This window comes from Canis lupus, chromosome 6 (genome assembly GCF_011100685.1).
Source record: "Canis lupus familiaris isolate Mischka breed German Shepherd chromosome 6, alternate assembly UU_Cfam_GSD_1.0, whole genome shotgun sequence".
NCBI lineage: Eukaryota > Metazoa > Chordata > Mammalia > Carnivora > Canidae > Canis > Canis lupus.
The window spans coordinates 12,629,532-12,645,653 of NC_049227.1; the positions used below are offsets into that span (position 1 = coordinate 12,629,532).

Genomic DNA, 16,122 nt, shown 5'->3' on the forward strand with positions numbered 1-16,122 from the left:
CACCTGTGGGAGCTAGGCAGCTGAGCTCACAGGTGCCAGGTTTTAGACCGAGTGAGCAGGCCCTTGTGCGTGGGTCTCCTCTGCTCCTTGTTGAGGATCCTGGCTGGCGGTTCCAGGACAGCTGCACAAGGCAGGTCCCATGCCAACCTGCTGCCCAGGTGGGCCTAAGGAGCACAGGAGACCTCCTCAGGATGCCTCAAGCTGGTGCCGGGGGGTGACCCCATTGACCTCCTATGCCAGACTCTTGTCCTCTCAACTCATGGCCAGAAGCCACAGCCTTGAGTCTTGACGTTAGGAATGCCATTGCCCCTGATCGGGGGAGAAGTCCTGAGGGGAGACTTATCTTGCCATCAGTCACTAGCCTACAATAGCTTGTAAATATGGGTAGCTGTAAGTTTTATTTCATTGGTGCTGTTTTTTTTTTTTTTTAAAGATTTTATTTATTTAATCATGAAAGACACACACACACACAGAGAGGCAGAGGCAGAGGGAGAAGCAGGCTCCATGCCAGGAGTCCGATGTAGGACTCAATCCTGGGTCTCCAGGACCACACCCTAGGCTGAAGGCGGCGCTAAACTGCTGAGCCACTGGGGCTGCCCTTGTTTTTTTTTTTTTTTTTTTTTTTTTAATATATTTTTTTAAATTTTAAAAAAAAATTTATTTATGATAGTCACAGAGAGAGAGAGAGAGAGAGAGAGAGAGAGGCAGAGAGAGAGAGGCAGAGACATAGGCAGAGGGAGAAGCAGGCTCCATGCACCAGGAGCCCGACGTGGGATTCGATCCCGGGTCTCCAGGATCGCGCCCCGGGCCAAAGGCAGGCGCCAAACCGCTGCGCCACCCAGGGATCCTTTTATTTTATTTAAATATTCATGAGAAACACAGAGACAAAGAGAGACAAAGACATAGGCAGAGAGAGAAGCAGGCTCTATTCAGGGAGCCCGATGCAGGACTCGATCCTAGGACTCCAGGATCACTCCCTGAGCCAAAGGCAGACGCTTAACTGCTGAGCCATCCAGGCATCCCTCATTGGGGCTGTTTACTTAAATCTCAAACTAGGAGATCCCTGGGTTGCTCAGCGGTGTAGCGCCTGCCTTTGGCCCAAGGCATGATCCTGGGGTCCTGGGATTGAGTCCTGCATCGGGCTCCCTGCATGGAGCCTGCTTCTCCCTCTGCCTGTGTCTCTGCCTCTCTCTGTGTGTGTCTCTCATGAATAAATAAATAAAATCTTAAAAAATTCAAACTATATTTGAATCATGCAAAAGAACATTGTAACGTATACATAAGTTAGGAGGCAGGATGCAGGGAGTGGATTGCAGGACACCCCACCACTATCACCATCATTAAGAACTCACCTCCACCCTTGGGGCCCCTTCCCTCCCAAAGGGAGCCCCTGCCCTGTACTTGGACAGGAATGATTGCCATCTTCCATTTTTACCACTTCTCATTTCCACTCTGGGCAAGGCCCACTAGCTGTGTGATGTCTCTGGAGATGTTGCTGGCCATCTGGGTCAGTGGGGGCCAGGAGGCTGGAGCTGAGAGTGCACACGGGCTCCTTGAGGCCCAGGGAGGAGCTTTGCAAAGAAAGTGACTGTGGATGTGCTCTCTGGAGCTCTGTCCAAGTCCAAGTGAATCCTGGTGTGAACTGAGAGAAAGCAGGAAATGGTGTTGAATTGTGGTGGTAACACCTCCACTCGTTGCCCTGGGGACCTTCTATACGCGGCTTCTAAGTGCTGTTGGGCCTGGCCACCTGGACAGCTGGAATTGCCCGGGCCTGTGCAAGCTGGGCAGCACAGCTTTCCTGGCTTTGGGTGAGAAATTAATCCCCCCTTTAGCATCTTGACAGCAGCTTGTAAAGAGCCTGGGGTGGTGCTGGCCTTGGGAAGGGAAGGCAGGCAGGCAGAGGAGTCTTTGCATGCACATCCCACATCCGAGGATATTTTGTTTCAAGTAAATCACACAGCAGGTTTGCAGGCAAGGACTTGCCTGTGAGGTTCATGGTCACAGACGTTGCTGCTGCCCGTGAACAGAACACTGAGCTCAGAACTGGGAGGTATTTCCTGGGCGTCTCTATTGCCAAAACATCTAGCTTTGTGAGTACCTTTCTGGCATTTACTTTACGTGTGTCCTAAATCCATCACTGCATCTGCTGGGGGTCACGGGATGGGCTGTGGCTTCCTTGTCCCTTCCAGTGGGCACGGGGCTGGAGAGGACTTGATTAGTTTTGGCAAATGCCCAGGTTCCCTATCCTGTGGGCACCTTCCCAGCTCTTGCGCTTTGAGACTGTGGGACAGAAGTTTCTCCCATGACCAGACTTACCCTGGGGTCTTCTGTCTCACCAGCATATCTCCCTTGTCCTGGACCTGCAGCCGCCACTTCTGTTATGTGTCTTGGCCACTGCATGGGGTGGGCTGCCACAAATGGGGACCTTGCTCTGACCAGGGAGGGAGGGGGCCCCACTCTGCCACTGACTACCTTGGGTCGTGGGGAGGGTGACCCGAGACAAGATCTCTGTGGCAGTTGTTCGCTTCTGTGCTGTGCCGGGGGAAGACAAGGTGGGGAGGTAAGCTGGCAGCCATTTGTCATGAGTTCAGAGGAAGGTGTGTGCCCCCCAGCAGCAGGCTCTGGGAGAGCTACTGCCTCACCTGACTTGGGAGTTGGTGCCCCTTGAGGGTGGCCTGTGGCCATGCAGGTTTGGCTGCCTGTCCCTTCCTTCCACCCCTTATGGGTGTTGTTCTGGCTGTGGGGCCTGCAGTGGCTGTGCAGGAATGCGGTGGCCTGTTCTGACAGGCTGCTCTCCTCCTCTCTCCTTGGGTCCTCAAGAAGCGGCACCACCCCCAGCAGGTGCGGCTCCCTCTGCACCACCCCCTCCCGCCTCTCCCGGGGCCTCTGCTGCTCTGCTGGAGTTCTGCTGGAGTTCTGCTGGTGGGAGGGCTGGTGTGGCCTTGCCCGGCTACAGGTGGCCCCGCCCTCCACACCTCCAGGTCCCGCTAACCGCTTGCCTTTGGTTCAGTTTCCAGGCCGAGCGGCCCGCGCTGAACGTTGTCATCTTCCCTCTGCTCCACGAGGGCCTGACCAATGTCATCCGGGACGTCCCCATGGTGCACCTGGATGAGATCACCTTATTTAAAAGCAGAGTGGCTGAGGAGCCACCGAACCTGTGGTGGTGACGGGGACAGCTAGCACTGGGCGAAGCTGTTTCCAGCAGCCAAGCCTCCCGCCTGCCACTTTCACCTCTGTTCGTCTCCTGGGCTTGGAAGCGGGACTGCCCTGACTGGTGGGCGGCCTCACTACTGCCACTCACCGCCTGCCCCTGCCGGACACCAGGGCCCGTCAGGTCACAAGAGGAAGGACTTCCCCTCTGCCCAGACATTCTGTGTCCCCATTGTCCCTCAGAGCCTCCTGATGTGTCCTCTCAGTCTCTTGGCACTCAGTGAAATGTGGAGCTCATCTATGAGGAAGATGAGAAGGAAGAGCTGGTTGTCTGGGTGACCTGTGGGGCCTGCTGTGGGTGTTCCCGAACTGAGACTCACATCCGTCATGGAGCACTGACTCCCAAGGGGCCCTGACCAGGTACTCAAGGCACCACAGGGCCCTGGTGCTGCCACTCATCAACTCTCCAGGGTATCTCTGCTCATGTGTCCGTGCCCTCCTGCTTTCAGGCTCTGTGGAGGAGTGGTCTCGGACCCAGGGCTGGGGGTGATGGTGTGTGTATGGATGGACGCACTCACACTGGGACATGATGGCACGGCTGGTGACTGTGTGCCCAGTGCCCCCCTCCCAGGCCAGCTGGGAGCACGATGCAGTGAGGAGCTCCAGATTTAGGGTTGTCCTTCCCAGCAAGACATGTTTTAACCCAATTATGTCTCCAGTATGTTTCCAGCCAGATGGTGTCAGACCAGTTCAGGGCCCCTGGCTGGGCAGGGACCGGACCCCCCCAGAGCTTGGATTGCAAGATGAGGCCCGAGGTGTAGGGCCTGCCCTACAGCCAGCATGGCACTCAGCTTTAGAACCTATACTCCGTGAAGATCTGTGTTTCTGGGGAAATACAAAACTGGCTTCATTCAAGAAACTTGAAATATTAAAACTTAGAAAGGACATTTAAAGACAGAGTAGTGATCAGACTGTCCCGTTTCATATAGCTTTATTCAGCACTTTAAAAAATTCAGTGCAGCTATTCCAAAAATGGGGAGTGACCTCCCAGTGTCCAGGGCCTCCCTTCCTGTGCTGAGCCCACTGCCTTCTCGACTGCAAAACTCTTCCCCAGAGCCCATTAGCCCCTTGGCTGATGGCCTCCGAGGGGCTGTGATCAGGTTCCCTCCACTGCGAGTCCAGCCTTCACCCTCTCAGTGATGCTCCTGGAGACTTGTAGATGATGCTGGACACTGTTGGGCAGCTTCCAGCCAGGGGCACGTCAGTCCTGGAGAGGCTGCCTCCCCAGGACTCCCGGCCTCCCTCCCCCTTTAGGTTGGGGGTGCAGAGTCCACCAGGTCCTGCTCACGCTGCTGTCCATCTTGGCCACCATCGGCTGTGGGGCCCCTGGCCTGGCCATCTTCCCACTTTGTGTCTGTGGCCACCCCTCCCCATTCTGTGTAGTGTGCCCTGTAGCTTCCCTACTAAAAGACCAGGTTGTGGCCCCTGGGCTTTTCATTTGCCTTTCCTTCCCTGGGTTTTTTGGGGGGCACACAATTCAGTAACCCCCAGTCCCATGGGGTGGAGGGGATCTAGGAGGCCAGACAGCCACTGCAGGCATCAGTCCCCCCAGGGTCAGGCCCTAGGAGGAACCATCTGTCTGGTGGGCTCTGCTCTCTCCTCCCTGCCCCTGTCTAAGAACACAGGGGTCACTTCCCTCCTCGCCTGCCCGGGCTGTGGCTGGCAGTTCTTTGCAGCCTCTCTGCAGGCCACCCGCACACAAATTCCTCCAGCCTTCACCTTCAATGTCCCAATGTGGTCTGAGCCATGCCTGGCCTTACAGGCCAAGGGACAGGCTGCCCTGGGGCGTGGGGAGATAGGGCTGAGGTTCCTGGAGGGCCTCATGGCTGTAGACGAGGGTCTGAGAGTTGGTGGGTGCACCTCCCCTCCCCAGTTTTGGGGTATTTCTTTCAGGTGGTGTCCAGAGACCTCCCGGCAAGGGTGGTTAGGAAGGGTGGTAGGGGACTGACCACTCCTTATCCTCGAAATAAGGGTGTGGCTGGTCACAGCCTGACTGGCAGGGCAGTGTCACCCCGGGGACAGGGGGAGGTGGCCCAGGGACTGGGGTGGTTCTGGGTGCCCTTCTCTTCTCCAGGGCGGCTCCGGGGGCTCAAGCTGGAGAGTGAGCTTTCCACTAGGAGGTTGTCTGAAGGCTGCAATTGTGTGTTCACGTACTCTCCCGGATGGTCTGTTCTCAAGAGCAAGCAGTTTTAACCAGCAGCATCACTTGTGCCAACAAATAGGGCCGGGAGGGGCTGTTCACCTGAGGCTGGGGAGCGTGAGTTGCTGTGGAAAGCCGCCCCCAAACAGTAGACCTTGTAGTTTTAGTGTCTCCGTAACATCCTTCTGCTAGAGCAGGAACTTCCACGGCTTCTACACCCGAGACAGGACTCACCAGATGTTAATAATGTGCTTATTCTTGCTAAGTGCTGTTTTGGCAGCAGTGTTAATTGCAATTTATATTCTGCAGCATTTTATGCTGGGAAAAGAACCCACCCTAATGGTCCCCAATTGGCAGAACTGGCTGTTAAGTGTGGACCATATGCTGCCTGCTGGGCGGGGCCTGGTCAGCACTGGTGGCTGTGCGTGTGTATGCGTGCATGTACATCTGCGTGCACACACATGAGTGTGGCCTGCTGGGTACATGTGCATGGTGTGCACGCGTGTGCATTTCTGCATGTGATCAAGTGTGTGCTTGCGCATGTGTGTGTGCGTGCATGTGTGTGAGAGAGAGAGAGAGAGAGGGAAGAAAGACTGGGGGAGGTGGTGGTGGGTTGGAGAAGAGATCAGGGCATTTATCCGTTTGTTAAAAGCCCCTGCCCTCCCAAGGCCACTCCTCCCACCTGTGCCCACCTACCCCTAGCACCCTGTGGGTTGCTCCTCCCTCTCTGCTTGCCCCCTCCTCCTCTTTTTTTTTTTTTTTTTTTTTTTTTTTTTTTTTTTTTTTTTTTTTTTTTTTTTTTTCATCCCCTCCTCCTCTTCCTCCTCCTCCTCACCTGCCTGATCCTGGGGCTCTGACTTGGATGCCATACCATCCCACAACCTGGCCAGAGGGTCTGAAGGTGCTCCCGATGGGAGGCACCTGGAACCTGAGGAGAGCAGAGGCCTGCAGCCTCCCTTCCCTGCCAGTGGCATTTCATTCTCATGTGCAAGTATTTTTACTTCCCAGCCCAAGGAGGCTGGACTAGGGACACTTGACTCTGTCATATGCTCCAGGGGGTGGGTCTTATCCCTGCCTGTCAGCTGTCCTTGAGGACCCAAGAATTCATGGATCTGGGCCCCTGTATCCACCAGGCTGCTCGGGCCCTGGGATGACACCCCACACACACCTCGGACAGCTCTGTGAGGCTGGGTGTTGAGGACAATGCCGCCTTAACCGCCCCTGCACCGAGACCCACGGCTATAGGCCTCTTGGCCGAGAGGATGAAGTTTGGTGGAGGTCTGGCCAGGAAGGCTGGGCCAGGGGTGCAGGACCGCAGGAGCTGCAGGACCCGGATGTCTAGTGGCCCTCATGGGTCTGAAACCAACACAGTGCCATCCTGATTGTGCCAGCTGCCTTCCCTGAATCTGTGTCAAGAAGGCACTGATCCCATGGCCTCCCCCTACCTTGCAGGAAGGGAACCCTCCCGTGGATCCACCGTCACGACGTCCTCCTAGGGACACTGGGGGTGCAGTGGGCAGTCTCCTGCTCCCACCAGCCTTTATGATCTGCTCCTCGGGGGTTTGAGAAGTGCTGAGGCCTTGTAAGGAAAAATAATAAGAAATGAGAAATTAGTGGATGAGGATAATGTGGTGTGGCCTGTGGTGGCAGATTTCAGTGGTTTCAGCCAGAAAACCTGAGGTGCTGGAGGCGTGGAAGGGGACATGGGTGCCCACACTGCCTGTGGCCTTGACCCTGAGCCTCCTCTGCCTCTTTGACAGGAGGGGACAGGATTGTGCAGCAGGGGCTCTGGTGCTCTCACAGTGCCCACCGGCCTCATTCACAGTGGGGGTGCGAGATTCTCAACGGGGGTCTCTGAGGTCGCCGACACAGGCTGGATGGTGTCGCCTGAATGTCTAAATTACTTTCTAGAGCTCTTTCAGAAACCATGGGGTGGGTGGGCGTTGCATTCATGTCTCGGGGTTCAGGCACCCCTTGCGCTCTGCTCCGGGCCAGCCGGCCAGGGAATGGAGGGGTGTGGTGTGAGGTCAGGGAGCCATGGCCACCACCTGGGAGGCTCAGTCTGTGGCCGAAGCTACTGCTCGGCTAAACCTGAGAGGGGCTGGTTTTCCGTGACATCCTAATGGTGTGGGCCGGAGGCTCTGCTGTGCTCACCGGAGTGGGAGAGTGGGCTGGGGGGCAAGGGGGTGAGAGAGGCGGCCACGTGACCGTGCTGCAGGTGGGGTGTCCCGCCCTAGGACCGGCCCCGCTGCCACCACTGCCTGTCCGTGTGACTGACCGGAAGCAGTTGAGCTCAGCATGTTTTTAAAGGGGGTGGGGCGTGAGTCGGTGGGGGGGCTCACGGTATGTGGTGACCAGGTGCTAAGTGACCAAATAAATATGTGTCACCTGCCTTTCCACACAGATCTCCTTTTCCGACTAGCGATGCCGACTCCTGAATTTTGTGTTCAAATGACATTTTGAATGGGTATTTTCATGTAAACTTGTGGCATGTGGAAAGTTTCAAATAAAGTGGACTTGATTTAGAAAACCAGACGATCATGCAGTCTTTCCCCTGGGGACACCCCCTGACCTTTCCCCTGCGACCTTCCTCAGCCCTGGGGGTGGGACAAGGCAGGGAGAGGGGGTGCTCATCACCCTCGGCTATTCTGACTTTGGGGTTTACTGCTTGGAGACATGAGACCCCAAGGGGGGTCTGCACCTGCCTGGGGCCCCCAGGAGGCAGCTGCTTGGATCAGCCTTCGCAGGCTGGGGAGGGAGCTGTGGGTTGCTGGGCTGCGGGAAGAGCTGGTGGTCTGGTTGGGGGGTACACGAGGGCACGGCCGGGCCAGAGCTGTGCTCTGTTCCCCAGTGACAGCTCGGACCCTCATGCTGCCTGGTGGCCCACTGACAGAGGTGGAATCTGAGGACCGTGGGGCTGTGTCCATTTTATTTTACATATGTATATATAATTTTTTTGAATGGTGGTAAAATATATATAACAGCTTTTACTATCTTCACCATTTGTAAGTGTCCAGGGGCATCGAGCACATTTGTGCTCCTGTGCAGCCACTACCCCCATCCTGGCTCCAGAATGTTCCATCCCCCACACTGAGACTCTGTCCTGATATGCACTAACCCCCACCCCCTTCCCACCCCCAGGCACCACCATCATCCACTGTCTCTTTTGAGTCTGACGACTCCGCAGACCTCAAAGGAGTAGAATAACACAGGATTTGTCCTTCTGGAACCCAGCTTATTTGCAGCATCTGTTTTAGGCAGAAACGTCCTTCACCAGACCTGGGCTCTGGGAAGGGGTTCTGGTAGCAGTGTTGAGAGGGTGGAAGGTGGCAGCTGAGCCAGAAAGACCAGGGCAGGAATGGGGAGCCTGGATTTGGGAGGGGCCAGGGTACCCAGGATGCTGCGGGACAGAGGAATGAGGATAGGGCTGTGAGGTGGGCCGAAGAGGGCTTGGCTCTCCTCCTCACTCCCCACCTGGTCCTCCAGAAGAGAGCCCCCTGAGGCAAAATGGCGTTTTGGGGGCAGGGGCCTCCATCCCTCCCAACTGTCCCAGCCAGTCGCCAGGCTTGGCATGCACCTGCTGCAGCAATCCCCACAATGCTCCACTTCTGCCCAGAGCCACTGAGAAACGGAGGAGACAGAGCTCGAGGGGTCGGCTGTGACCTACCCAGGAGGGACACGACTGATCTGGTGCTGCCCAAGCCAGACTAGACTGTGGGAACCTAGGAGCAAGAAGTCCCAGCGGGTTTGCTTCAGACACACATGTGACCCGGTCGTTAGGGTGACAGGTAAGTGGTGGTGCGGGGTTGGGGAGCCAGGGCTGGGAAACCATGAGGTATAGGCCACTGCTGCTGTATGACAAGCCACACTGAGTCAGAGTGTAGACGAGCAATTGGGAGATGCTCATGGCTTCCACGGAGCAGGTGTTTGGGCAGGGCACAGCCTCAGCTTCCTGGTGTCTAGGGGCTCTTCTGAGGGCTGGAATCTTCTGGAAGCATCTTAACTTAGGCGACAGTGGTTGGTGCTGGCTCTTGATGAGGACCTCAGCTGGGCTTGTGGCCAGGACACCAACGTGTGGCCTCTCCATGTGGTCTGTCCACCTGGGCTAATTGGGTTTTCTCACAGCATGGTGACTGGGCCCCAAGAAAACCTGGAGGGTGTGCCCTTGGCTTGGACATCCCATAGTGTCACCTCCACACACTTTTTGTTTTTTTAAAAAAGATTTTATTTATTCATGAGAGAGACACACAGAGAGCAGAGACACAGGCAGAGGGAGAAGCAAGCTCCCTGCAGAGACCCCACTGTGGGACTCGATCCCAAGACCCCGGGATCACAACCTGACCTGAAGGCAGATGCTCAACCACTGAGCCACCCAGGCGTCCCTCCACACACTTTGTTGATTGAGATAGTCACTGGTCAGCTGTGTTCAAGCGAAGGGGACACAGGCCTGCTTGCCCCACCCCCCACTGGGGGTGTCATGTAGAAGGAGGTCTTCCTTTGGAGAGCATGTGGAATGGGAACTAGCGTTGTGGGATTTTTAGCAAGTGCCTCATGGTCAGGGAAGAGCAGCTGCATTCAGAGCTGTTGTCTGCTCCTGCTGGTCTCACCCTGCCCGCCCTGCCCATGGCCTTGTGGCGTTGCAGTGAAGGTGGGAGGACCAGCCCCTTTTGGCCAAGTCTGGGAGGACTCATGTTTCCCACAGGCCTCCTGAGCAGATACCCCACTTTATGGGGAGCACTGTGTCGGAAAGGGCCGAGAAATGTGAAGGGGCTTGGTGCTGCCCAGAAAGGCCAGGGCTCACACTTGGGAGTTGGCTATGGAAAGCAGCTTGGCCTTTGTCCATAGGCTGAGCCTCCAAAGAAAATCAAAACCATCTAAGGTAAAGCCTTTCTTTGTGGCAGAGAAGAAAGAACCAAGGGACCTTTCCGATATGGAGGGTTTGCATTGGAAGCTTCGGGAGTCGAGGCTGGAGGACAGAGGGAGGACAAGAATGACAAGCTTTGACTGTCACCAGGAGCTTTGTGCAGGATTTACTTGTTGCCAGCATTTACTTTTCCTGGCGGTGGAGGAAAGCATTGCGGAACCCTGACCTTTTAGAGCAGAGGGTCTTCTTGGGGCTCTTAGGGCCTGCCCAGGACCCCACCGTGGTCGGGTGGTGGTGGGTGAGAGAGTGAGTGTGTCTCCTGCTGCAGATCTCAGGCCAGGAGGTCACTGATGTCACAGAAGATGCTTTCGCTTGGACCTTCCTGTCTGATCTGGCGCCTGAGCCGCGTGAAGTGGCCGGGTGTGACTGTTGCCTCTTCTCCCCAGCTGTAAAGGCGGCACGCAGCGCCGCAGGAGGAGGTCGGCCAAAGTCAGGAGCAGGGAAGCCCTGAGGACCATCCACCCCAGTGAGGAAGGAAATGGAGGTCCTGCAGGAGGGGTGCAGCCTCGGAACCCCCTCGGGTTCCCTGGGCCTGGCCTGCAGATTACTGCCCTTACACTCATGCCACACGCACCCCCAACCCCCCACCTGCTCACACCGTCACAGGCCCTCACTAGCACAAACACGGATGCACACGGACATACACACACACATCCACTCACACATGGCTCCTCACACACAGATACCCCCAAACGTTATAATTCACACATGCTCACACACATGCACACACATTCCTACATGCATATTCTCACAAACCTGCATTCACAACCACTGCACATACCCCCACCCCAGCCATCACACAGCCACATGTTCACACCAGCACTCGCACCCATACCCACTGACACACACTCATGCTTATGGTTTTGCGCATGGTCACTCACACCCCTGCACTTATACACCTACACACACACTGGATTTCATGGTGTTCATACACCCACACTCTTATACATTCCTATTCACACCCTCAGACTACTATTGTGTGCACACACCTTTATACACTTTAACACCCCAATTACTTAATAGAACCAATTCAATTAAAGGTGAACTGTTCTATTATGTTTATCCCAGAAAATTTGAAAAATTCAGAGAAGTAGGGCAAAGGGGAAAAGCAATGACCCATATTCTCAACAGCCACAGAGAACCTCTGTTGATATTTTAGTTCATGTCCTTGGAGTCCTCGTTCCAGGCTTTTAAAAAAACGTCCTTTGGCTGCGATCACCCGACTTAGGATCCTGCCTTACACTCACGACAATAAAAGCATCCTATGTCCTTCCAGACTCGTCAATCTAACGATGCGGTTCACTGTCACGTGGACACTGGTCCCCCGTCGTTGGACAATTAGGTTGTCTCTAATTAGCCACTCTTCCAGAGAAAGCTGCTCTGATACCCTTGTGCTAGTGTTTTTCTATATTTAGAATTCTTTCCTTAGGAGAGACTCTCGTTAGTGAAATTTCTGGATCTACATATGAATTCTTGAAGGCTGGGAGGAGCCTTCAGGGGCTGTAGAAGTGGAGTTGTATTTTGGGTGTGGGCTGAGCATCTTTCCACAGGTGATCTGGCCCACATGTCAGTCCTCGGCTTTGGCTTCGGAGCTTGGAGGTCACCTCCCAGTTGCCAGGTTCCTCAATTCCAAATGTACTAATTACCCAGGACATCGATGATTATTAAGGCATATAAAGTAGCAAATGCAGATAAATGAAAATGAATAAATGTCAGAGGATGTCAATCCTACCAAATGGTGATTCCCCACCCAGGTTTGCCTTTGGGTCTAGGGGAGTGGCAACCTCCAGCTGGCCATTCCCAAATTAAGGAGTGTGGTCACAGCCAGAGCCCCCCGACTGACTACCTGCACAGGCCTGGGCCTGGGGCCTGGCAGTGTCCCGCCAGGCCATCCATGGAGGTGAAATAAGGGCCCCCAAAGATGTCAATGCCCGAATCCCCAGATCCTGTGACCATGGTAGGTTACACAGCAAAGGGGAAGTAGGTTCTCCCATCAGTGGGCTTTGGGACAGGGAGACTAGCCCCGTGTAATCCCGAGGGTCCTAGAAAGCAGAGGGAGAGCCTCTGGTATTGCTGGAAAGACCAGGACCTGAGGAATGTGGGTGGCCTCTAGGCACGGGGAAAGTCCAGGAGACGGGTTCTCCCCTAGAACCTCTGGGACAAACTAACCCTGGTGACACCTGGAATTTAGCCAGTAGGATTTGGGTCAGACTCCTGACCTCCAGGACTGTACGAACATTAACTCGTGTTGATGTAGCCGTCAAGTTTGTGGTCCTTGACCACACTGTTGGCAACGGGCAAGGAACGCCCTGCCGCCTCCTGCCCCATCCTCCCTGCGCACAGAGCTACCGGCCAAGAGGAGCCACAGCCACCGCTTCTGCCAAAGGGACGGATTTCCGGTGACTTTTTTCCTTTTAATTCTTTTCCATCCTTTTCCAGATTTTCTACGACTGTCATGGGTGAACTTAATTCTGAGGTGTAAACAAAACAAAATACACACACATAGGGAAACAGGGTGAATAAAAGTAATTTCACGTAAAGCACAGTATGGAGCTCTTAACAGGAACATATCACATCTCTGTGCAATAGAACAAAAGGTTGTTCACAATATGTTGATCCCAAAGGCAGGTTGCGGGGTCCTACACAAGCTGTGATGACAAGATCAGGCTAAGTTTGTGCAGAGTAAAACCTGGACCAGCACAGGTACACACTGGCTATTTGGTTGAGAGGTCTTGGTGGGCGTGGGCTACCTGCAGTGAGGTTGGGTCCAGGGTCCTGGGAGTCGTTCAGACCCTCCTGGGATGGACGTGGGCCCCCTGAAGAGCTCCTCCCTGGGTCCAGGAGGTGGGAGCTGTTCACAAAGCCTCAGATTTGAGGAAATCCTTCAAAGGCACCAGCCGGGTTTTCTATTCTCTGTCTCTAATTTGACTGTTCCTGGGGCCTCTAGGAGTGGAATCATTCAGTGCATGGTCTGAATGTTTGTGACCTCCCTCAAATTCATGTGTTGAAATCCTGCCCTCCATGATGATGGTATGAGGAGAGAGGGTCATTTGGGAGGTGATTGGCTGAGGGAGGAACCCTTAGTACCCTAGTAAAGGGACCCCAGAGTCCCCTTCCTCACCAAAGATGAAAGATCCAGCTATGTAGGAGCTTTTCTTTATTTCTTCTTTCTTTCTTTTCTTTTCTTTTCTTTTCTTTTCTTTTCTTTTCTTTTCTTTTCTTTTCTTTTCTTTCTTTCTTTCTTTCTTTTTTCTTTCTTTCTTTCTTTCTTTCTTTCTTTCTTCTTTCTCTTTCTTTCTTTCTTTTTCTTCTTTCTTTCTTTCTTTCTTTCTTTCTTTCTTTCTTTCTTTCTTTCTTCTTTCTTTTTCTTTCTTTTTATATTTTATTTATTCATGAGAGACACAGAAAGAGAGAGGCAGAGACATAGGCAGAGGGAGAAGCGGTCTACCTGTGGGGACCCGATGTGGAACTTGATTCCAGGACCCTGGGATCACAACCTGATCGGAAGGCAGACACTCAACCACCAAGTCACCAGGTGCTCCTATAGGAGTTTTTCAAAGCCCCTATGGACATCTCATTCCCCTGCTTTTCCTTTTATATTAGTATACTATTTATTGTCTATTTATCAATAATTTGCTTAGTCTATTATTTGCCCTGACTGTGAATTGATGGCCTCATGCCACCGCAACACTACAACACTTGTTCGTAAATATTTTCAACAGATGCTCACCCATCCCCCTACCTAGTTCCCTGAGAATGAGGCTTCTGAGCACCCTCAGCTCCTCCTAGCTCTTCTGGGACTGGGAACATGGGCCTTTTGTTGTCAGGGCTACTGCTGAGCTGCTATTTCTACTGAGACTCCATCATTTTTTCTGAATAAACATTCCCCAGATTACTGCGGGCCTCTGGTTAATTTCCAGAGTCATGAAACAGTTGATTCTGATCATTTTTCCAGTTTTTTCCCACTGTTTCTCTAAGAGGTGAGTTTTCAAAAGTTCCTACTTGGAACCATGATGACAATATTGCCATGGCCAATAAAACAATAAAACCATGGCCATTATTGCCCTGTCACCTCCGGTCACTCTTGACAGCTGTGTAATATTCCACTGGGTGGTGTGTTACGATGTCTTTAACCCATCCCCCTGCAGTTGAACATTTGGAGGATTTCAGTCTTCTCTGCTTCCATACAATGCTGCAAATTAATAATATCACTTGACTAGCCTTTTACGCATGTGCAAGTGTCTATAACAAATTCCCGGGAGTGAATTGCTGGCTTGGAGAGTGTATGCATTTGTAATTAGAAAGATACTGCCCACGTTGTCCTCCACAGGGGTGGGTTGGACCAGTTTGCATTCCCACAAGCAATGCCCAAGCATCTCTTCTTCCCACTGTCTTGCCAATAGAGGGTGTTCTCTAACTTTCGAATTTTGCCAATCGGGTGGGTGAAAAATAGTATCTAAGTGTGATTTTGCCGAGCATTTCTTTTATGAGCAAAGTCGAGCATCTTTTTATACATTTTAAAGGCCATTGAGAGTTTCTTTTCTATGTTTTTTTTTTTTTTTAAGATTTTATTTATTCAGAGAGGTAAGGGGCAGAGACAGGGAGAGAGAGAGGATCTCAAGCTGACTCCTTGCTAAGTTCGGAGCCTGATGCACAGGGGCTGCTCAACCAACTGAGCCACCCGGGTGCACCTATGTTATTTTTTTCTTACTGGTTTATAGACACTCTATTAGGGACACAAGGGCCTTTGTTTTAAATCCCTAAGAAGTGCTTCCTCCACTTCTCACTTCTCGCTGTTTGCACATGGAAACTGAAGCATAGACTCTGTAAACTGCTTCTGCCCTCTGGGGGCAAGACCAGGGCCATAGGCCTCCTGGGGGCTTTGGCTGCCTGACCAGCCAGCCTCAGGGACCCACCAGGTGTCTCTCCTGCCCATGGTTTCGGATACCCCCTGTGTCCCTCACCATCCAGCTGCCTTTGACATTAGCCTCCAGGGGTGCTCTCCCCTGGTCCCAGCCCTTCCAAACAGAGGGAACCCCTTCTTTTCCTGAGCTGCTTCTGTACCCTGTGCGGACTTCCCTGTTCATTGCCTAATTGCTATTATCCTCCTGAATTCTGTTTTGCAATCAGTTTTTCTTCCCTAATGAAATAAAGCTCATTTGAGAAACAGCCAATATAAACAAAGGGACAATAATGTAATCCCAACATTAATATTTCAGAGTGCCTCCTTCCAGCCTTTGTCTTTGGACTTGTATGTGTACGTACAGATAGGAGAGGTTAAAATGGGATTATACGCCACAGATGACCTTGCCCAGTGCTCTTTTTGTTTTTAATCTGCTACATCATGATTTGTGACAGCTTTATTTGCCTGAGTTACTTAACCAATCCCCTGTGATTGGGCACCCAGCTTGTTTCTAATTCTTTGTTTTTATAGATTTTTTAAAAAATCTATTTATTTGATGGGGGGTGGGGAGAGAGAGAGAACAACCAGGGGGAGGGGCAGGCAGAGGGAGACGAAAAAGCAGATTCCCCAGGGTGCAGGGAGCCAATGCGGGGCTCCATCCCAGGACCCCCGGGATCCTGACCTGAGCTGAAGGCAGATGCTTCACCCACTGAGCTACCCAGACATCCCTGTTTTTATAAACAGAGCTGCAGTGAATGCTCTTATAAATGCAATACTTGTGTGTATTCTTTTCTTTCGAACAGAAGGTGTTCCTAGAAATAAAATGGCAGGGTCCAAAGGGGTTTAGAATTTTAAGGTGTCAGTACGCCTCCAGAAAGAACAGGCACTGTCCCCCAGTAGTGAACGGAAGGAAGCATGGCTTCCTATCCTGTGGCTCATTTGTTC

General features: G+C 53.0%; 1 protein-coding gene across 5 annotated transcripts in view; it reads left to right on the forward strand.

Annotated features, from left to right (window-relative positions):
* FBXL18 (F-box and leucine rich repeat protein 18) overlaps positions 1-16,122 on the forward strand; it is a 65,435-nt gene that overhangs the window by 36,707 nt on the left and 12,606 nt on the right. For 4 of the 5 annotated variants that reach the window (XM_038539556.1, XM_038539557.1, XM_038539561.1 and 1 more), the window contains one exon: positions 3,011-5,615. The exons of the other annotated variant lie outside the window; for it this stretch is intronic. In XM_038539556.1, the coding sequence (XP_038395484.1) occupies positions 3,011-3,112 (102 nt within the window). In that variant the 3' untranslated portion in view covers positions 3,113-5,615. Of the gene's footprint in view, positions 1-3,010; positions 5,616-16,122 lie in introns of those variants that run through there. 5 annotated transcript variants of the gene reach the window in all.